The 22,864-nt window shown below is 44.6% G+C and overlaps 1 protein-coding gene across 1 annotated transcript in view; it reads left to right on the forward strand.

Annotated features, from left to right (window-relative positions):
* LOC117448510 (transcriptional enhancer factor TEF-3-like) overlaps positions 1-22,864 on the forward strand; it is a 30,341-nt gene that overhangs the window by 4,951 nt on the left and 2,526 nt on the right. The window contains exons 2-11 of the mRNA XM_071203569.1: positions 492-833; positions 13,506-13,570; positions 14,440-14,511; positions 15,837-15,971; positions 16,348-16,391; positions 16,687-16,714; positions 16,912-17,067; positions 17,375-17,548; positions 21,493-21,633; positions 22,660-22,812. Coding sequence (XP_071059670.1) covers positions 492-833; positions 13,506-13,570; positions 14,440-14,511; positions 15,837-15,971; positions 16,348-16,391; positions 16,687-16,714; positions 16,912-17,067; positions 17,375-17,548; positions 21,493-21,633; positions 22,660-22,812 — 1,310 coding nt within the window. The remainder of the gene's footprint in view (positions 1-491; positions 834-13,505; positions 13,571-14,439; positions 14,512-15,836; positions 15,972-16,347; positions 16,392-16,686; positions 16,715-16,911; positions 17,068-17,374; positions 17,549-21,492; positions 21,634-22,659; positions 22,813-22,864) is intronic.

The raw sequence follows: 22,864 nt of genomic DNA on the forward strand, positions 1-22,864 counted from the left end.
TTTATGATGACCTTGCAAGGCTTCGTTGTTTAAGTGAAAGATGGTCTGCAAATGTTGGTTGCCTTGAGTTTATTTGTTGTATCACCCACTGGAGAAACTCCTCAGTATAGCCGACGGTCTGTAACGCAGTGCTTTGCTGTTGGTTGCACACGGCATTACATTTGAAGAAATGTACTTGTTTTCATTTAGAGAAATTCTCTGATCAAACAAATATGGAGATTAGTTGAAAGTGTTGCAGCCATATTAATTAGCCATTTAAAGGCTAATGGTTTTTTGTATTCGTTGTCCGGTTACTCTTGCTTTGTGAAAGAGTTCATGTTGGTCAATATGTCAGACCAGTAGAAAGAGTAACTTAGAACTACTTAAGAAGCCTACAATGTTCAAGAGTCACCTGTGAAACCCTTGTCAAATGTTGCCTGACTAATATGATAAAAAAAAAACTTTTTACACAACACCAGGTTAAATTCAGCTTCCTCCTTTTTCTTTCCCAGGACTGCCCTGCCAAAACGAGACCATCATCTCCTCCGTGGATGTCATACACGCTGTGAGCACTGGTCTCTCCCTTTCTGCCGTTGTCTCCCCCAACCCAGACCCTCCATCCCCTGCTCCTTGGACCCCTTCCCGTCGTCCCACCACGTCTGCGGAGTGGGTGCCCACTCCCTCCCCCAGGGGTGGGAGTGAGGAGCTGGGAGACGGACTAGAAAAAACCCTGGAGAATGATGCGGAGGGCGTGTGGAGCGCCGACATCGAGCAGAGCTTCCAGGAGGCCCTGGCCATCTACCCCCCCTGTGGCCGAAGGAAGATCATCCTCTCGGACGAGGGCAAGATGTACGGTACGCCCATCTCTATCCTCCTACTATCATGTTCCTTTCCTTCTCTAATGCCATGAAAAACACGATACTTCTTTCTGCTCAAAAAACATTTTTAGGACTTCGACATTACTCTGGATATATTGGTCTTCTTGACATTGAGACTCCAAAATCTCCAAAACAATATTCATGAAGGAATCTCTGTATCAGATGTGGCTCAATAGACGAAACAACTCTCATTCGTCTGGAATGACAAGATCTTACACTAGATCAGTTTCAGCAATAGTGTTTTGATTGGTTGAAAAGGCCTGCACACACTGCAATGTAAAAATGCAAAACATTGTGGTACAACCCAGTTATTGCACCGACCAATGGAGGACTTGATTGAGAGCTTAAACTAACTCGCTCCATAAATAATAATAATAATAATAATCAAAGTGAAAGCTTGATTTCCAAAATGAAAGAAGCTATTGTAACTTTACTATCTACATTGCAACAGTTACTTTGATGTAACCTCCTCTGACGGTCTGCAGACAGAACCCAGTCATACTGTAGTAAGGGCTTGTTAATAAGGTGCAGCGAGGGTGCTAGGTGCACCTCATTAAAAAGCTCTCACTTTAACTGTGACCTCCACGTCTCATCATTCGAGTGTTCGACAAATATTTCTCAAACTTGTATTAACTCATTATCTCTTATACAGTGTTTGCTTTTATAAACTTGATTTGCTTGGGAATAACACGTTTGGCTAAAAAACAATGATCATACGAAACAAGGGGGGAAATAACCACTTCTGCTACTTTTAAAGATGTGGATGATCAGTCAAGATTCTACGGAAATGTTAATAAGCAGTTGATCAATGTTATTATGTGGTAAGATGTGTTTCTGATAGACTTCTGAGAAAACAAAGGTTTAGGCTGATAACTTAAACATATCTGCTGTGGTACGGGTTTCACAGCACACACACGGAGCCATTCATCGCCACCCCTGGGGTTATGCTTCACACCACTGCTGTTTCCTGCACAGCTGTCAGCTCCACTTGGTCCCATAGTGGACTGTGGCATTATCTGAATCACACACTCTTAGCAGTCATTCTTATACACATACGTGCACAATGTGCTTCTCATGCAGATGTCGGTCTCAGTCAGAAGCTACGATGTCAAGCTGCGAAGGAAAACGATACGCTGACATGTTCACAAAACATGTCTTCAATTCAAAAAGCAAGGCCGCATTTCTGTCCGTTCCCTTAAGATCTGCATTTAATTTGTATTGGTCTGTCGCCTCAACATACATTCTGGCAACCCCGTTGTCCCATTGTATTTCTGGCAGTGAGAGTGGAGAGTGCTTTGCAGTATTCCTAAGACCAAAATTAGCCCACATCAAACCTGTTCAGAGGAACGGGGTTAATTCTCACTTCCCAGTTGTGATTAAATGGCTCGGATGCTAACTTTGTGTTGTTGCCTCAAGTAAGCTACCAGACATTTAGCTAACACTAACTCTAGCTAGGTATCACACTGTAAATGCTGTTTGATGTTTGATTCTTTATTTGTGCCCTCCTTATTTATTTTTTATTCCTTAAATAGTAATGTTTTGGAGTCTTAAAATAATTTAACGGGTCGTTTCTTATTGAATCTTTGGGTAATGTCATTGTCAAACAGGTGTAGGGAAGGTAACGTGACATTCCTCCACAATGTCTTGCTGAAAGATGTTTGGTAGCAGATGGCTCGTCTATCGTGTGTCTGACTGTTAGACAGTGGATCTGGTTGGTGGAAAACAGGTCGGACCGAGGTAATGGTGCCGTCAGACAGCCTCTGTCATCACCTTGTTCTGGGTCCGTCCCAGACAGCTCCTTTAACTGTTGGCTTTGCCTTGCCTAGCTTAGCCACCTATTGAGGTCACGGCCGTCCTCTGATCAACACTTAAACCCTTATAAAGCCTGTAATAATAGTTGGAGGGGGGCAGGTGGCTTATTCATTGTAACAGGCAGCTGGATGTGTAAAAGGTGGTGGTGGTGATGAGGGGTTTTTGGCAGAGCAGGCACTGAGGTGCCCCTTCCTCCCCGCGGGGGTCAGAGGCAGGTGATGCGCGCCAGGGAGCGCGTTGGCCCGCCAGGAATGGCATGTGTGCTCGGGAGCCCGGGGGTTCAAGGCAGCTCGGGTGTAACCTTAAACCAGAATAGACGTTTACCCTTTGAGCGCCTGGAGGGGAGGAGGATGGGTGGACAAATAAACACCAAGGTGGGCAACGGTGTCTTGCATGGCCTCGGGCTCAGCAGAACTCTCACACCTGTCCCCAGTGTGTGTTTGTGTGTGTTTCACTGTGAGAAAGGTGGAGGTTGTGTCTCTCTGCTATTTCTGTGATTTACCTCCCTCATATCTCTGTTTCAGACGCCCTGTCTCTTTGTCCTTTATGAACACCCTTTTCTCCCCCCTGACAGTTTGTCTGTCTGCCTCTCAGTTCACCCCCAGCTGCTCTTGGTTCAACCTGAAAGCCTTGCGGCAAAAACCCAGATTTATGACTTGATAAATGTGGCAACCATGTGACCGTGCTTGGCCCACCGTGCCCCGTCATCGGCCCGAAACAGCCCCATCAGCCCTTCTCCGGCGGCCCCTGCAGCGCCCCGTCCTCCGCTTTTATCACCATCCCCGGGGTCACGAGTGGCCAACAACTCAAGTCATTCAAGCAGCCACAATCAATGCAAAGCCACTCTAAAGGTCTTAAGTGTTAATGTTATTACAGCGCTGATGGGGGGGGTCCTAAATCAGGTAGCCAAATCAAATATCAGCTGAGAATATCTTAAAAGCGATAACTTGATGGTTTTAGAAATGCTATTTTGTTTTCATACATGGGTTGAATAGACACATAGACAAAACAAACGTCTAGCAAAATAACTGTTGGCCAAGAGCAACATACTGAGGATTTTAGTTTGAATTCCCCACTGAGGCATGGATGCCATTCTTTGCTAAACAATATGATATTGAGTCTCTGAGCAGTGAAACAGAGGCAATGTGTGCTTCTTTCCATTGTAAATTCCTCAATTGAATGGAATGTTTTGAGCCCGTATTCCTTGTACATTCATCACATTTCTTTCCCATACTGCTGTGCATACAGTAGCACTGGCCCTCGCCCATTACTCAACAGACCTATTGGCTCGCTTATTAGGGACGGTGTCACGGATATTGTGGCGGTTATGTGCTCCAGCGGTAATTCGTCATGCATCTGCCAAGGACAACATGTCCTGCCTTGTTTGGCATGCCCTGTGGTCTGACCCGAGGCCCCACGCTGCAATAATGGGAAAAAAGTCCCAAACTTGTATTGCAGCGTTGTGCTGACGGCTCTCACGAGAAGAATGTGGCACTGATTATATTTCTTTATTTACTGCCATGTAAATGAAATGGGAATTTATGTACAGCTTTCACAACTGTAATTGTTTAATTGTATGGTGTCTTTGAAGTAACTATCCATCTCGCAGCATTACATCTTGCAAAACATCCTGTTTTATGCCGCCGCTTGGTTTCGTCACACTTCATGACATCTGTACGCAGAGCTCTATTCTCACATTCTGAAAAACATGTTAGTTCATTGGGCAAAGTCGAAGTTTCTCTCAGTGCTGAACTAAGAATACCCGCAACATGAATCGTGTCCCCACTAAGCGTTGCTTGTGCAACATGTCAACCCATTGTCTTTTTTTATCAGGCGATGTAAATGTGTTTTTGCCTCGAGTCATTCTCATTAAAAATGTGAAGTAAAGGTCAGCGGAAAGCAACAGTGAGTCCTCCTCACCCGGGTACAAACTCTGGCAGTAAAGTGAGAGATTCACCAGTGGCCTTGACCTCCTGACCTTTTGAAGAAGCCTCTGGGGGGTGTTTCAAGTGGGTTTCCTCTGTAGCCATGTAACCTCTGCTTGAAGGAGTACACTTCTGCTCTGCTTGGCTAATAAATGGCTTAACTAATGGCATTGATACAAACAGGTTATTGTAGTATGTGTTTGTTGAAGCGGTTCGAGATTCTTTAATGTCAACACCTCTATAACACAAACCGAACACTCGTTTCATGAAGTTAGGATGTATTGCAGGACTTTTGTAATAGTTTGGTGTACCTAATAAACGTACATGCGAGTATACTGTATGCTCTGCATCGACTAGCTTAACTCGTCATCATAGCTTTGTGATGTTTAGAAATAATTAAAACCACGATTGTAGTGCTCCACTGTACCGTCAAATACCAATATTATTGATTTCGTGTTCATTTATTTATGCTTTCAAGGAAAATATGTTCCTATTATTAGAATGGGGGGGTTAGTGTTCAGGGTGAGACGACACAGGCCGCGTGAGCAGGAGGATGAACCTGTCCCTCCATTTAGTCGTGACGCCTGACTTTCCGTCTCTCTTAAGATCCGATGCTCTCGGGGGGTTTTCGAGGAAACCTCCTGCTGATGATGAGCTTCGTCTTCGTCTGTACTTGTCTTCTCTGTATCTCCCAGTGTAACCAATACGACTTGGTGAGCAGTGACAGCTGTCCGTGTCAGTGTATGTAGACATCTCAGATAAGCAAGGTGAAAGGTAGAAGGGTCCAAACGGGTCGGACATCTGTTGATCTGTCTATGCTGTTAACATGTTGAGTATGAGACCAAATGACCTCTGCATACATCTCTGTAATTGCAAATATACTCGTGGCGGGTTATGTTAATTTAACATGACATCTGTTAAATGTACTCCTCTGCAAGAAATACTATACTTGGTTAGAAATCAAGAGGAAACTTCAGATTTGGCTGGGACAGGACCCAAGCTTCCTGTCCTTTTCATAAAGCAACTGCTCCCATAGTGTTTATTCATGTGTTCAAGAATATACAGTGTACGCTAAGTTGTTTGACAAATCACATATGTTTGTATATTCAGCTGACATTATGTGCACGGACAAAAAAAACAGTGATTGTGATTATATATATATATATATTTTTAAACGCATTCCGCTCTTCATTTATAATTCAGAATGGCAAGAAAATGTCAATTTAAAATATCATATTCATCATATCATTGGCTCGATACGGCTGTAGTCTTTGACTCGTTGCTGGTATGGAGGCTTGATAGAGGTCTTTTCAGAGCTCAGTACGATGTGTCCAGGCTCCATCAGAGGGGAAATAACACCCAGCCAAGACATTCCTGAAGCCTAAATGTGACCTTTGTTTTCCAGAGCAGACACAGTGGGGCATATGTTGAGGGGAAACCTATGGCTGGCAGATGTGTCTTCAGAAAGGATGGCAGTTTGTACAGTAAGACATACAGGAACAAAATGTCCTCGGGAACACACAATCAAATGTAGGCCTTGAGAGAAACTATAGCTTGCATGTGGTAAGAACACATTGTAGTTTAAGCTGTTTACACAATATAACTCAAATACAGCCGCACACGCACAAGGAACAGTGTTGTTCTACAGAGATGGCTGAATCATTAGTTATAAATTGCTTTTAGGATTGGTGATTCTAGTTATTATAATTAGGGGCATCATTTTTGAATAGTGTTGAAATGGGTGATTGACTAATCACTGATATGGTTGTCTATAGGTTCATGCAAATATGTGGTGTTGTGAAAACAGGACAAGGGGTGATTTTAGAGCAGCAAATGCAGGACCCGCTGTGGACCAGTCAGTATTTAGGAATGTGAGGAATGCACTGGGCTGAGATGGAGAGAGAGGGAGAGAGAGAGGGGCCAGGCCAGTGATGACCGCAGGCCCATGCGGGAAGGGCAGATTTACGACCATTCAGACCCAGGGGTTGACTTTTGGAGGGAAACGTTAGGCTCTCTGCCCCTAATTATAATAACTAGAATCACCAATCCTAAAAGCAATTTATAACGAATGATTCAGCCATCTCTGTAGAACAGCACTGCTCCTTGTACGTGTGCGGCTGTATTTTAGTTATATTGTGTAAACAGCTTAAACTACAATGTGTTCTTACCACATGCAAGCTATAGTTTCTCTCAAGGCCTACATTTGACTGTCTTAGGAAATTGTCCTATTTTAACATTGACAAAACCATGATGATTATGTTTTATCGTGCTTTTCTCGAGTCAATTCTGTCTTTGTCACTAATGTCATGTTTTGGTAACCTGACTTTAAAGAGCAGAAACTCTCTGAGTCAGATCCTAAAGTGGTCCAGCTGGCTGATTGGTGAGCCACAGCTAAACCTGGAGACGCTGTACCTCAGGCAGTTACAGCGGTTATCCAGCTCCATATTAGACGATGACTCCCACCCTCTGCACTCAGAATTCAAGCGTCTTCCTTCGGGCCGGAGGTTACTCGTCCCAAGGAGTAGAATGTAGCGGTATAAAAACCCAGCAGCTATTGCACAAATTAACACATCATAGGAGCGTCACACAGATGCCTATTTTTATTTATTTATTTAATTGTGAATTTTGAATGTCCATGTTTGTACTAGTGTTTTCCTTCTTAAAATGTTTTTTAAATATTTTGAGATTTGGTTGAGCAGGGTATACTTGTACTTTTACTAGTCCTTTATTAGAGATGTGTCTGTTTGTGTTTATTTTTAGTGTCAGGATGGAACCCTTGTCTTTTTCTCTGCAAACAGAATCTACCTACGGGTACAAATAAATAACTAACTAATAAATAATCTCTCCCAACTAACCTCGTCCACCTCTCCCTACTAACCTCGCCCACCTCTCCCTACTAACCTCGTCCACCTCTCCCTACTAACCTCGCCCACCTCTCCCTACTAACCTCGTCCACCTCTCCCTACTAACCTCGCCCACCTCTCCCTACTAACCTCGCCCACTTCTCCCTACTAACCTCGCCCACTTCTCCCTACTAACCTCGTCCACCTCTCTCTACTAACCTCGTCCACCTCTCCCTACTAACCTCGTCCACCTCTCCCTACTAACCTCGTCCACCTCTCCCTACTAACCTCGCCCACCTCTCCCTACTAACCTCGTCCACCTCTCCCTACTAACCTCGCCCACCTCTCCCTACTAACCTCGTCCACCTCTCCCTACTAACCTCGTCCACCTCTCCCTACTAACCTCGCCCACCTCTCCCTACTAACCTCGTCCACCTCTCCCTACTAACCTCGTCCACCTCTCCCTACTAACCTCGTCCACCTCTCTCTACTAACCTCGTCCACCTCTCTCTACTAACCTCGTCCACCTCTCCCTACTAACCTCGTCCACCTCTCCCTACTAACCTCGTCCACCTCTCCCTACTAACCTCGTCCACCTCTCCCTACTAACCTCGTCCACCTCTCCCTACTAACCTCGTCCACCTCTCCCTACTAACCTCGTCCACCTCTCCCTACTAACCTCGTCCACCTCTCCCTACTAACCTCGCCCACCTCTCCCTACTAACCTCGTCCACCTCTCCCTACTAACCTCGCCCACCTCTCCCTACTAACCTCGTCCACCTCTCCCTACTAACCTCGTCCACCTCTCTCTACTAACCTCGTCCACCTCTCCCTACTAACCTCGTCCACCTCTCTCTACTAACCTCGTCCACCTCTCCCTACTAACCTCGTCCACCTCTCCCTACTAACCTCGTCCACCTCTCCCTACTAACCTCGTCCACCTCTCCCTACTAACCTCGTCCACCTCTCCCTACTAACCTCGTCCACCTCTCCCTACTAACCTCGTCCACCTCTCCCTACTAACCTCGTCCACCTCTCCCTACTAACCTCGCCCACTTCTCCCTACTAACCTCGCCCACCTCTCCCTACTAACCTCGTCCACCTCTCCCTACTAACCTCGTCCACCTCTCCCTACTAACCTCGCCCACCTCTCCCTACTAACCTCGTCCACCTCTCCCTACTAACCTCGCCCACCTCTCCCTACTAACCTCGCCCACCTCTCCCTGACCTCTGCACACAGGCCTGGGGAAATAAGCCAGGATGGAAGTTGGTGAAACGGTGTTTGAATAGCTTTTAAGATCACTTTGACTCCCAAACCAAAATCGTATTATTTTTAGATTTTCTTCAGGCTGTATCTGTACTGAAGTTTAATTCATCGGAAATTAAGTAATATTAAAAAAAATGTAATCATAATAAAAAAGTTATCTAGTTAAAATGTTTAGTTGTGAACCCACCTATCCATAGGAAGAACAATAATATGTATTTGATAAGCAGAGACATTTTGGAGATGTTTTCTCCCCTGTGAGATATGGTTTCCCAAAATAATTGTCTCTGCTTAGTTCTGAGACAATATGTACCTTTACAGAACCCAGCAGTCTCCCCTGAACTTCACTTTGAGTTTCCACTGCTGGGGTCAGCAACTTTTCATGCCCTTAAGAAAGGTTTCCAGAATCATATTTCCCCCTGATAAATAACATGAAACTGTGGACCAGCGGGTGATGGTATAATGTTCCTACCAACTCTCCTGCAGCTTTGGCTGGCACAAGTTCACTGTCTGAGCTGCTCTCATTGGATATCATGATCTCATCGCAGTGTGACTGAGTCCCCTCTCTGATCTCATGGGTGTGTTGGAGGATATTTTTGATGGGGCCCTTCCCCAGGCACTCACACTAGGAGTGGCAGGGCATCTGATATGAGAACCTGAAGCAAAGCCCCTTTGACAGCCCTTTAATAAAGCTGTTTACATCCTTTCAATACATACCAGGCTAATTTAGAGCAGGGATACCGTCCTATTGACAAAATTGTTTGTCCTTTGCTCTGTTGTGGAGGAATACAGTTTGTAATTATTCCTCAGATGGATGTAGAATGTGAACGTTTTTTGTTTATTCTGTTGGTATTTCACAGCTTTTACAACTCTTATTTGAGAGTCTTTACTAGTTGATCCAGTAAGACAACAACTTAGGACCGGTAAAAGTGTACAAATCCATGACAGAGTTTCAGGCTATCAAAAGAGAAAGATGGACCGGTTTTCTGTATTCATGAATAGTTTGTATTCGTCTGTGGAGACATGCTCACACATCTGTGTGTGCTACTCTGAAAATCCCAATTGGATACACAATGTACATTTGACTGTACACACAGTGACGTTTCCTGGAGATAAATGGCTGGGAACTGGAAGAACGTACTGCTGTATCGTGAGGAACACGATAGAGGCAACGAACGGCCCCTACACACGGCGGCGTGCGTTGCCGCTTGGCGGTGGGCGTGTCTTGAGCTTGGGGAGTCAACGCGAGCAACGCGACCAACAACCAATCACATGAATGTCCCGCCCCGGACATACAAAGCAAAGCATTCATGCTACATCCATGCTGGCTAAATATACTGTCTATGCTTGCTAGCTGTCCATTCAAACGAAGTACACTGGATATAAACTCCCCAAACAAGAGAACCTACCAGTTTCACCCACTGTCTCTGCCCCCTCCCCCCATGCCTGGCTCCTCCGGTTTGTATCCCTGTATGTAAAGAGGGACTGGTCATAGAGTACCGGGTGATTCCCTACCGCCACGATCATTTTCTCCTCCATTCTTTGACATATGGGAAATAACTGCGGTCTGGCTCTCCCAACATACACACGGTTTGATTGGCTAGTGCTTGTACTGTCAGATTTGCATACGCGGGATTTGATTGGCTGACGCCTCCGTCGAGGCGGCAAAAGTAGAACATTGCTCTTCTTTTGCAGCGAGCACCGCGAGAGAAGCTACGCTTTGCTCCCACAATGCAGTTCGGCGAATCGTGACGTCACCCCATTCAAAGTGAATGGGCAGAAGCGTTGAAGCGGCAACGCACGCCACCGTGTGTTGGGGCCGTTAATGTTCATTTGAGGTCTAGTACTGTGAGCAATTTGACAAAGCTCTCTGTTCGTCTTTTCAAGAGTTTGATTGCGAGGAAACGTGGAACACTTTCTTAATCCCTGGGGAGTTAAAGAAATATGCATTTATGAGCTCGAACAATCAGCTGCCAAGTGCACCTCCCGATAAACACTCAACGGTTGAGGAGTTACAGCCCTGAAAAGAAAATAAGATTGAGACAGAATTAATGCTGCGACTCAACTGAAGTGTGTGTGAGTTTATGTCTGTCTGTGTGCCACTGTGTGTATACACTGGAGTATAGGGCGTCTTAGAGAGAGGTTAAAGCCTCACACAATGGCAGTTCCACAGCTGGTGTGTGTGTGTGTGTGTGTGTGTGTGTGTGTGTGTGTGTGTGTGTGTGTGTGGTGTGTGTGTGTGTGTGTGTGTGTGTGTGTGTGTGTGTGTGTGTGTGTGTGTGTGTGTGTGTGTGTGTGTGTGTGTGTGTGTGTGTGTGTGTGTGTGGTGTGTGTGTGTGTGTGTGTGTGTGTGTGTGTGTGTGTGTGTGTGTGTGTGTGTGTGTGTGTGGTGTGTGTGTGTGTGTGTGTGTGTGTGTGTGGTGTGTGTGTGTGTGTGTGTGTGTGTGTGTGTGTGTGTGTGTGTGTGTGTGTGTGTGTGTGTGTGTGTGTGTGTGCGCGCGCACTTTACAAGACTCAGTTCAAACTCTCTTTCTTCTATTGCTCACCAAACCCGCACTGGTTCATTCTCATATAATGTCACTATGTTTAAATGTATATGACTTTGATTGATTGTTCGATGCTGCATAAGAAACGTGGCCGATGACAAAGTCCATATTACACACAATCAAAAGGACTAGTGTTGTACTGCATACACGAGGGTTTTTCAGGTGTAGAGACAATTTCACCTGCCTTCCTTGAACTAGAGTAATAAACTGGACTCAACCATTAAGATGCCTCTAAATATCCCCTGTTGACTTTCTAATCCGACTCTAATAGATTTAAATAGGTGTACCCTCGTTTAAATAACAGATTTCTAGCTGATAGATGTCCCCCTGCTGAGAATATCAATTGGCAACTTTAAATGCTATCAAGAAGCATTACATGGAAATTGTTTGAGCACACTGCAGTTCACATGAGCACTGGTAAGAAACATCTGATCACTTTTATTGCCTGACAAAAGTCCTGAGCGGGGTTCAGCCAAGTTTCAGGTTCCCACTTTTCACCGTATGGGGTTGCATGATTGGTTGGTTTATGAAGTGTTGTGAGATCGGACCCAAGCGTCGCTATGTAAAGGAAAATGTGACGGGGTTTGTACCAGGTTGTGTGTCGTGACTGATCTCTGTGTTAATTCACATGGAGATGCTCTGCCAAGGGAACATGACGGTGTTTAAGAGGTGGTGCAAAGTCAAGCTAACTCTGTATGACTGTGTGTGTGTTTGGTGCATGAGAAATCTCCTTTGAGTGATCTCATGTTTGCGTGTTTAGCTGTGTCCTCCCTTTTTATTAGTATCCGCTTGTAAACATGCTGTTCTCTATAAAACTAATGATTACTTTCATTTAAATGTATAAATTCAACATTATATACAAGATTAATGTTGTTTTCTGTCTACAAAATGACCAACTATTTAAAAAAAATAGCCTACAACACTTTCTCAAATACAATGACCTAATTCTTGATAATTCAATGATATTTAATTGATAATTATATTAAATAAAGTCAGAAACGAAAACTGACATTACAGAAGCTGCAATTAGCAAATGTAGCATTTTTTTCAATACATGACTTGTCAATGAACTAATTAATTTATTGACTTAAGGTTTCAGGACTATCGGAGTGAAAAAGGTTGGTGTATTCCTTGTATAATAACCACTACCCTTTATACTGTCCATAATATAAGTACAGGGTACTAGTACAGTAAGAGACCCCCCAATCTACATCCTATTTGTGCGTTCTTTACAATCTTAGACATTCAATTAGAGCTTTAATTTTTGGGTGAAAGAAGCTCCATGACCGTTGGCCTCCGCTGTAACCGGAGACCCTGGATGGGAGGGAGGGGGAACGAGCCCAAGATTTACTGCGTGCGTAAAGGCATATTCCATAAACATTGAAACACACACCAGCTGCCTTACCAGACTGGGCCCCCTTTGGTCAGTGGCCTGTGCCGAGTCCAGTCCCAGGATCTCCACCTGCTCGGTTAGTGTGACCTGTCTGTCAGCAGCGGCCGAGCGCAGACACTCACTCGGTGTACAGATCAGTTCAGTGTTCACTCAGAGGGTCAGGCTGATGCAAGCTCTGACACAGACACATGTATACGCTTGAGGATGTACTTACAGTTTTCAGTGTCGACACTCTTGAATCTTGCTTCAGGCACGTGTGCACGTCATTTGTACGTGCATGCAAACTCTTCACAAATATGTGCATATACAGACATGAGAACAAAAATGTTTTGAGCAGTTTATTTACCCTAATATACATGTACGGTGACTCCAATGACGGCAGTGTATTTGCATGTGCACAGAAATATACAGTGTGTGTCGTACATTTCTTAATTCCCACCTAAATCATGCAGAGCAGCCTCAGTGTGATGAGTTGACACTTAGCTTCGGTACACATTTGAATCCCTCCACACCTAGAACGTGCTCCTTATTAGCCCCCGGCTTTCAGTTCAAGTTCATGTGTTGGACGTAGGATAAGATAAAACATGAAGGACATTTCTTCATTACTTAAGTTGTAATGTTGTAAAGTGCCAAGATGAAAAGATTACAATCCAGAATAAATACAATGCCAAGTAAGACTACCAGCACAGCTGAAAACTGTGACAATAAACACACTATTGTATGCATATTCTAATATAAGATATTGATAAAAAAAATGAGCCCTGTTTCACTTCTCTAATAATAAAAAATAAAAAAGGACTTAATTGTCTTCCCCCTTCAAATGATCACTGATTCTAACGTGCTGCTGTTTTCTGGTCCCCTATAGGACGAAACGAGTTGATTGCACGGTACATTAAGCTCCGCACAGGGAAGACGCGGACCAGGAAGCAGGTAAGTTCTCTGCAAATGCCATTCCAAGCAGCCTCTATTTTTGAACCCCTCCAGAAAAAGTATGTTGCTGCTGAGTGATGCCCCAATATCCTGGGCACCCCCACCCCTGACTTCTCACCCCCTCTCTACATAGAGGGATAGAGATGATGATTGATTTAGGGCCATGGCCCAATGCACAGATGCTATAGGATCATGTGTCGGTGTTGTTTCTTCACCACCTCGTGGATCTGTGATTGTTAGAAGGGAAAAGAAGCCGGGGAATACGGGGATCTGGGTGGGAGGCTGAGGCGGGTCGGGCCAGGGATTTGGAACTCTATCCTCACTACAGTATCGGATACGGAAGGACTGATGTAGGGCCAGTGATGGATGTGGAGAGAAAGGGTTCCTGCTAAGTCATCTGGCAGACAGTGTGTGGGAATGAGAAGAGATGAGGAGATGAGAGGAGAAAGGGGGGCAGTGAGGGATCAGAGATGGATGATGGGACAGGTTGGAGGGATAGAGGGACACCTGCTGGTCCAACAGCAGTAATCTGAGGCACTCGAGAAAGCTACAGGTACTAAATATTACCGAAAGGAGTCAGTGCTATATACTTACAATGCAAATGTATTCCAGTGCATAACATGAATTGTGAGATGGAGCTATGCATTTTAAATCATAACTATATATAATAATAAAATAGTTATTTCAGAGGGTTAGAATCCAGATCAGTCATATCACACATATTCAGCCCACCCCATTGGCCAATTTAAGGTCTCAAATTCAACTGTGGAAGGAAACGGAAGCATCTGGAGGAGATATATGAAAAAGCATTAAAGAGTTGGATACATGTCACATAGATACAGTTTAACTCTGTGTCTATCTGTCTTTAGGTATCTAGTCACATTCAGGTGCTAGCCCGGCGGAAGGCCCGGGAGATCCAGGTGAAGCTGAAGGTACGCTACGTGAGTCAACCTCTTTCTGTTCTTTTATATTCACTAAATGTCTTGATGTGGTTCCATTTTAATGCACAAACAAAGCATATGGGGATTTAATCAAAACAACAATTGCAAATCTTAATGTGTGGCATCCGACACAGATTTCCCCTTGCTCACTGCCAGAACAAAACATGCCAAGGGTGTGATTAGTATGTTGCATTTTGTCTATTTTATTTTAATCAAGTAAAACGGCAACAGATGGAACGAGGGTGAACACATGGTTACCCCGATATTGTTCCCCGGTTTGTTAAAGGTATTCCAACATCCTGTTCTGCCATGTACTCGCACAAAGGCATAAACGATTGGATATTTTTAATTGCGCACTCTAAATTGATGCCAGGTTTAAGTGGGATGCTGACACATTTCAATGAAATGTGAACGTATTTCGGGAAGCCTAAGGCTTGGTGTGCAGGGTTATGAACACGTTGAACAAAACACAATTGTCAGGCTACAAATGAATCCCTGCATTATTCCCTCCAGGTATTACATTTGATAAGTCCCTCAATAAAAGTGTTCCCGGTACGCTGAGAGCTCGCACATCCCTGTCCCCCCAGCACTTTCTCAGTTTACATTTCTCATCCACCCGCATACTTGCAGCAGGACCCTCCCTCACTTTGGACGGCGGCCACCAGGGTTCAGCTGGCAGCCCGGCACCGGTCACAGGGTTGGCCTCTGTGACGGGCCCTTTTAAATGTGTCTTTGCTGTAACTGAGATCCCTGCCACATCGACCCCCCCATATTTCAGCTATGCCCTTGTGTTAGCCAATTCTGGGAAGAAGAATGCGACGTGTGGCCTTGCCCATTAGGGCTGGGCGGCAAGTGCTTGTAGTCCTCTGTGGTTTGGAAACTGCACAAGGGGTGGATTCAAAAACAAGAGGTGTATCGGTTTACAGTAAAGGAGAGGAAGCACCATTTTGTAGCTCACTATTTTAAACTTAATGGCATTAAGCAATTTGGATGCAATAATTAGCATATTATTAACACTTGACCCGGTTCCCTGCCTTCTCTGCCAGTTTGACCTCAACAGAAGCTAGTTGTCATCACAGGCTTGCCCCTGCCAAAGCAATAAACGTAACTCTTGACCAAAAGGCCGATGGCTGTAATATCACCTTCTCGTCAGCTCTCTGCCTGGCGCTGATTCCCTAATGATGCGAGCTGGCCTCGGCTCCCTTCGTTTCCCTTTATAGAGCTCCGCTTGTGTTACCAGTAAAAGCAGGGGCGCTTAAATGGAGTCTGAGTGCTCTCCCTTTGCGTAACTGTCTCTTTGTCTGGCTCTCTGTCCCTGTCCATAGGACCAGGTTGCCAAAGACAAGGCCCTGCACAGTATGGCCACCATGTCCTCAGCCCAGATCATCTCACCTGCGGCTTTCCAGAACAAGATGGCTCTCCAGGGCCTGTCAAGGCCTGCTTATCCCACTACCGGTGGGGTGAGTCCCTGACCGTTGTCCCCTACATGAATGAGATTATCCTGAAAGACAGAGCAGCCACTTTTATAGAAACAATACCTGGGGATAGTGGTGTGGGCCAATACGTTCATTCTTCCTACTGATATGTCCATTGTTTTCCCAGAATGTTGGTACTTGTTCCTATTACTCAACCTCTTTGTTCATTTTACACATTTTAGTCTGCTTCACCGAACTATTTGTGTTCTTTTAAACCCATGTGTTGGATTTTCCTGTAATAAGGAACACCTCGGCGCTGTGCTTCTGTTTTGAAAATCAAAACAAGCTCAACCAAGTTTATGTCTAATATTTTGTATAACGGTGGAACTGTGTAAGAGTGTGTACTTCCTTTGCTTCCCAGTTCTGGCACGGGGGACTTTCAGGGCAGCCAGGAGGACACGAAGAGTGAGTATCCTTTTGTTCCCCCACTCTGTCGTGCTACAGTATCCAGCTGTAATTTATCTTGTGAACATCTTTATAATAATCAATGAGCAATTTCAGACAGGCTCTTAATCTATTAATGAATTAAAACACATCACCATAATTATAAAGAAAAGTCTTCAGCTGTCTACCGTTCAGCATACCACTCTGCCCCCTGAGTCTATGGAGGTCAGGCGGTCCAATTAGTGTGTGAGGTGGGGTCATGAGGCCGAGGCTGTGCATAACATGCCTCTCCCTTGTGTCTGTCTCTTCTCTCCAGCATTAAGCCCTTCTCCCAGCAGAGTTACGCATGCAAGCGTCCGGCCCGACCCCTATAACAGGTGGGTGCTCCTTCTCCACCCTGCTGTGTTGACAGAGCGCTGTCATGCCGGCAAAGTGATGAGAACACCCGGCTCGTGATGAAGCGCTTGCACAAAGTGCAGTGAAATTGCTGCAATATCGCCACATTGTCTTTGTAGGTTTTCTAATTGTTGCACATTTTAAGCACTCACTGCCCTCTTGGCCGCAGGGTTATGAAAGCACAGCCGGGCTGTCAATGTCTCCTGGTGCCCCCCCTTGGCAGGGTAGAAGTATTGCCGGCTCCAAGCTGCGGATGCTGGAGTTCTCTGCCTTCCTGGAGCAACCTCAGGACCCGGAAAATGTGAGTAGACAGGACAGGATGGTTGTGATCAGAACAAGGGCACCAAAACATTTACTGTTAACATTATTTAGTATATGTACCTTACTCAGCACATGACAAATATACAAACACACAGCACATGATCATGGATGGTCCTGTGGAGAACAAGGGTGGAACCCTTGAGACAGCTGATGGGAGTTTACAATAACTGATTCAGTGGAACAGCAGGCCCGATGGGAGATGTATGTCATGGAGTGCAATTGAGCAAACTGGACATTTGTCCTTTTTGGCTCTGTTCATCTCCTGTTATGCGCTTTTGTCTCTGCAGTTCAACAAGCACCTGTTTGTGCACATTGGTCAGTCCAACCCGAGCTACAGCGACGCCTATCTGGAGTCCGTGGACGTCCGACAGATCTACGATAAGTTCCCAGAGAAGAAAGGGGGCCTGAAGGAGCTGTTTGACAAAGGGCCACCTAACGCTTTCTTTCTCGTCAAGTTCTGGGTAAATCATTTTGAACAGTTTTAAAAATATGCAATCCAGTTCAAATAGATCTGTTGCCATTATGTGTGTTCCCTTTACCTTTCATTCGGTTCCTCTAAATCCGGTCGAATCTTTTAAACCAATTTCCGAAAAATAAGTTGTTTATTTTTATATATATTTGTGTATATATATATATCAGACTGATGCTCTGTGTGTGGTATGTTTCATATAGCACCAGATCATATAATCCCCCCAAGCCCTGAAGGTGAGGGTACAGTGAATACTCTTGTTAATGTTTTGTAGCACCTGTTGGCTGTTAATGGCCTAGCGGTGTTAACTGTGTTGAGATAGCTTAAGCATCGGAGTTAAAGGAACTTAAGTGCGATTTAAAGGCAGAATGAATGGAAAGTCATTGCTGCCATGACCTGTTTGGGGCTTTATATGGATGCATGCATTAGGCGTGGGTGTACTGTATGTGTATATGACTGTGATTTGATGTGTGTGTGTGTGTGTGGTGTGTGTGTGTGTGTGTGTGTGTGTGTGTGTGTGTGTGTGTGTGTGTGTGTGTGTGTGTGTGTGTGTGTGTGTGTGACGGCAGCCTTGGGGAGAGTGGCAGGCCTGATCTTTCACCAGGGGAAATTTGAGCCCAGGCACCTGTCTCTGCACTTAGACTAACCCTCATGCCCCCCCCCCATATTCTTATTTATAGATAATCCCCCCCCCAAAACACACACAGACAAACACCCCCCCACCTCCCCAGCTCACCATTACACACCGAGAGCGATGAGAGCTTAAAGCATGATGATAAACTCAACCTAGTATGAAGGCTAAGGAAAAAGGACTTGAGGATAGTGTGTGAAATCTGTGGAAACGTGCAAACCAAACATTTGGGTAAATGGGTATAAAAAAAAGACCAGAGCGATAGAACACAACTTGACACGTTCATTGTATTCACTTTAGCTGATCTGGCCACCTTGCCTTGCCTCAGGACCTTTAGTATTTATGTCATGCACAACATCGACCCCATCCTCTTCTTTACCTCAAGGCCCCTCTCCCTGCAAAAACATCAGCTCTCTAAATGAAAGTGTCTTTGAATGGAATTGTATGATACAAAACTATTTGATCTTGCAGACATGTCGGTTAAAGCAGAGGTCAGGGTAACGCGTGATGAAAGGGAGAAAGCGGTTTTACAAAGTCAGGAGAGGTTTTCCTCGCTTAGGCATCACGTCCATCAGTTCTCTGTCGACCACTACCTCTCCTGTAATGGGGGACTTGCAGGGCTGTTTCAGTAGCACCTACTCATTAGCCGCAGAGCTGTTGTGCATACCAGGTAACTCAAACACATGCAGCCCAAGGGATGAGCTGCTGGCAACAGAAGCTCACTGTGATCAATGGCAGTCCCACTCTGGTGATCAGATCAGTGTGCACCTGCCACAACGGGCTCCACATCTGACTCACAATATCAGGGAGCTGTCTCCTCTTTTCCACGGGGGATCACTTAAAGTCAGCCACTATGTTTTGCATGCCTGAAATAAATTGCACTCTCAAACAGGAACCAGCGTTTCTCTGCAACTGTCAGAGTGTTGGCAAAAATCTGGATTTATGATATGTGTCATGATATTTAGGCAAACTGTCATAGTATAAAGAACACACCATGATATTCATACGATATGAGGAAGATATGTATTTGTATGCAATCAGGACAGAGGGATCTGCATGTATTACAGCCTCTGTCACAACCAACCTCATGGCACTACTTTGTGTGCAATCGGCTCAAAGGACATGTGCCTATCACAGTCAAAAGTTGTGATTACAAACTGAAGTTTTAGAACACATCATTGTGCGATACTTAATATGTACGGATATTTTCATACATCTCTATTCAAAGTGATGTGGATTTAAATACAGTGGAATTCCCTGGAGATGCTGATGAGGCCCGACATGATTGCTATCATCCTCTGATTCACTTTGTCAAAAAGGTGTATCACTGAGGCCCCTGGTGATTTCCAACGCAGATATATTAGCTTACATCGCTTTAACTGCTGCAGTTCGCAGTGCCAAAGACCGTGCATGTCAAGTTCAAAGTGCCGCCGGCGCCTTGCAATCTCATGCCACCAGATGGCTTTTTATGTATGACATGACTGATCTCGCATGTTTGACTGTCACATTATTTATTGTGGAGAGATAAAAGACATTGGTGAGTGACACCATTTTGGAAGTAGTCTTCTCCAGTCCTTGGAAAGAGCAGCTGGTCCAGCCATGGCATTTGATTCGGGGGTGAGGCGAAGGAGGGGATGAGAAGAGCCCGCCATATATCAAAAAAGGGAAGCAAGACAGTAATAAACAGCTAGAGATGGAAATAGGGACGCAGACGGTGGGAACAAGAGATGGGGATTGCAGGAGGAACAGCAGGTGCTATGTAAGCAACAAGTCATTCATAAAAATAAAATATCTCCCTTGATTCACGTCAAAGCCCAGTTGACAGTTATGACACATGCAACTCCCCGCTAGAAGAAAACAAGCTCATAACACTGCTCCCTCTCAGTCTGTTCATCTTATCGTACCCCAAGGGGGTCCTCCAATTCTCAAGGCATCCATGACAATACACAGAAATGCTTAAAAAAAAATAACAGCTGGGCATTTCAACGCCCTTCCTGGAAATATAAACTGGCAAAAAGCTCCAGGCCATGAGAATAAGCTAAATGAAATCCTCAACACATCTGAAAACACGATAACTTTATTTACCCCATCGTTAAAGATGAGAAGAGCCTATTTGGTGTGGCCGCAGTGGGACGACCACATGGCAGGTCATGACTTGGGGGTGTTCTGAGGTGCAGGTTGGCATGGTGACGGTGACAGGCGGCTGGCCTACCTCCAAAGCTATGGCGATCTAGATTGAATTTCCAGCAAACCCCTCTGTCGTCGCTGGCTGCCCGGCCCCGCTCCCCACCGCCCCCCTCCCCCTCTCAGCGCCCGTGGCCCTGTCCTAACGGATTGTCTCACGCCTTTGAAGTGCCGAGGGAATCCGATTTGAGCTGGCTCTGCTAAATTGTTACACAGCTAGCCTGCCCACCGTGATCTAATCAGCCAATTGCACGCTGCTGATTGTAATTGGATGAATTCCCTCGCAGGCTGTTAGGGAAGCAGGGAATGGCGGTTCGGGGAGGGTCACTAGGCCCCAGGGATGAAGACAAATAGAGGAATTACATGAGCAAGGGATGAAGATGAACAGGGTGATGAAGAGATGAGAGGAGGCTGAGCGGTGTCTCAATGGCCCATTAGAAAACAGAGCCCGACAGGGGAAAAGGTAAAACAGCCCAGCTGTCAGACGGAGGAGACGACACCTCAGTCTGATCCAAAATCAGATTATACTCGCCTCAACTCAAACTTCAACTAGTTGGAGATCAGAGATGGGTGAATCTGTATCCACATGAGGACTGCACTGCCTTTTCAATTGAACATTTCTTATTTGGACACAGGAAATGTAGTATTAAAATATTTGTATTTGTTTAAGTTGTGGCAAGACGCTTCACAACATAATAAATGTATCATGTTTAGGAATAAAGCAACGTGAGTCGGTTATCACGAGTGTGTCGTCTTCTACTGCCTTATTACACACACTCACACACACACTCACACACACTCGCACACAGATACAGTAACATCTTGGGAATCTTGAGTCTGGATTTGACGGTGTTATACTGGGTCAACAAGGGTCTGGCCAGTGAATGCCTCTTGGCTTTACAGAGAATCATTCTCAAGCTTTGTTGAGCTGTAACACTCCGGTTGATGCGTCTTAGTCACACTGACAACCGTGGTCTTTTTCATCCATATCTGCGAGCAGAAAAGTAGACCCTGATATTTTGATAAAGATTATGAATGCAGTGCTGTATGTCCTTGAGGGTTGAGAATGAATATTGGTTATTAGTTGATCCTGACAAGTTGTGTTCTTTTCTTTCCTGTAGGCAGACCTTAGTATAAACCTGCAAGACGACAGCAGCTTCTTCTATGGTGTTTCCAGTCAGTACGAAAGCTCTGAGAACATGATTATCACCTCATCCACCAAAGTCTGCTCCTTTGGCAAGCAGGTGGTGGAGAAAGTCGAGGTAAGAAAAGGATATTGCAGCCTTTGAGGAATATAAACTATTCAAACTGAAATATACCTTGCATTTATTATCAAACGTAACTAATTTGAACTTGCTTATATTGTAACTACAGTTTCCTAAAACTGCTGACTGAAAAAATGTAGTTGAATGGATTGGCCTTGTCGGAGGTCTGCACTTAAGTTTCTTTTACATTCAATTCGATTACATTTTAGTCTTTGGTCTCTGTTAACTCATCAAAATCCAATTTTCAGTAGGATTAAGCTATTATAAATCCAGAAATTAACACCGTCTTTTATTGAACTGTCCTTTTTTAGACTGTTATTGTTATCGAAGATGTCCGGTCTCATTACAGTGTGTCTTTTATCTATAAATGATGCTCATATTTTATTTATTTTATTATTCTGATTGAGTTTGCTTCAGGTTTAGCAGAGAATGCTATGTTTTGGGATAGTGAAGATCCCTGATTGCTCAATTGCTCAGTGATATTTCAACATTAAGAGGTCATGACCATGTCAAAAACCACTAGGGTGAATACCTGCTACTGGTGGAGATGGATTCCAGTCAATTACCGCTGATTTGTGGTCAGGAAACTGACATGATTAACAAATCTCCCCAGCATGACTAACTGTTATGCTTGCCGTTAAATGGACACATAGTGGCCCTCCCCCACCTGCTGCTGAGGGACCTGATGATACACAGACATACACATCCCTAGGTAGAGCCATCTGCCTCAGTAGACCACAGAATGATATTTAATGGCTTCATCATTTGATTACTGTTGTCATAGGAAATATGTTTAGTGTCATATGTGGCATGCCAACTGCTGCATTAGGTATATTATATTACACATATTACAGCTTATCTCATAGGCGTTCACATTCAATGTATCCAATAGAGTTTCGGTGGGAAATGTATCCCAACATATCATCAACATCTTATCCTTTAATGTGTTTTAAATTCTTTTAAAACATGTTATATGTTCTCATATATTGGACTGTATGCTTTCATTGTATCTTTTTTCCCTAGACGGAGTATGCACGTTTTGAGAATGGGCGCTACGTGTTTCGAATCCACCGTTCCCCGTTATGTGAATACATGATCAACTTCATCCACAAGCTTAAACACCTGCCGGAGAAATACATGATGAACAGCGTACTGGAGAACTTCACTATCCTGCAGGTACTTCAATCAATCAGGGATGTACTGTGTGTGTGTGTCGAGGATTTACTTA

The sequence above is a fragment of the Pseudochaenichthys georgianus genome, chromosome 6 (genome assembly GCF_902827115.2).
Source record: "Pseudochaenichthys georgianus chromosome 6, fPseGeo1.2, whole genome shotgun sequence".
Taxonomy (NCBI): domain Eukaryota; kingdom Metazoa; phylum Chordata; class Actinopteri; order Perciformes; family Channichthyidae; genus Pseudochaenichthys; species Pseudochaenichthys georgianus.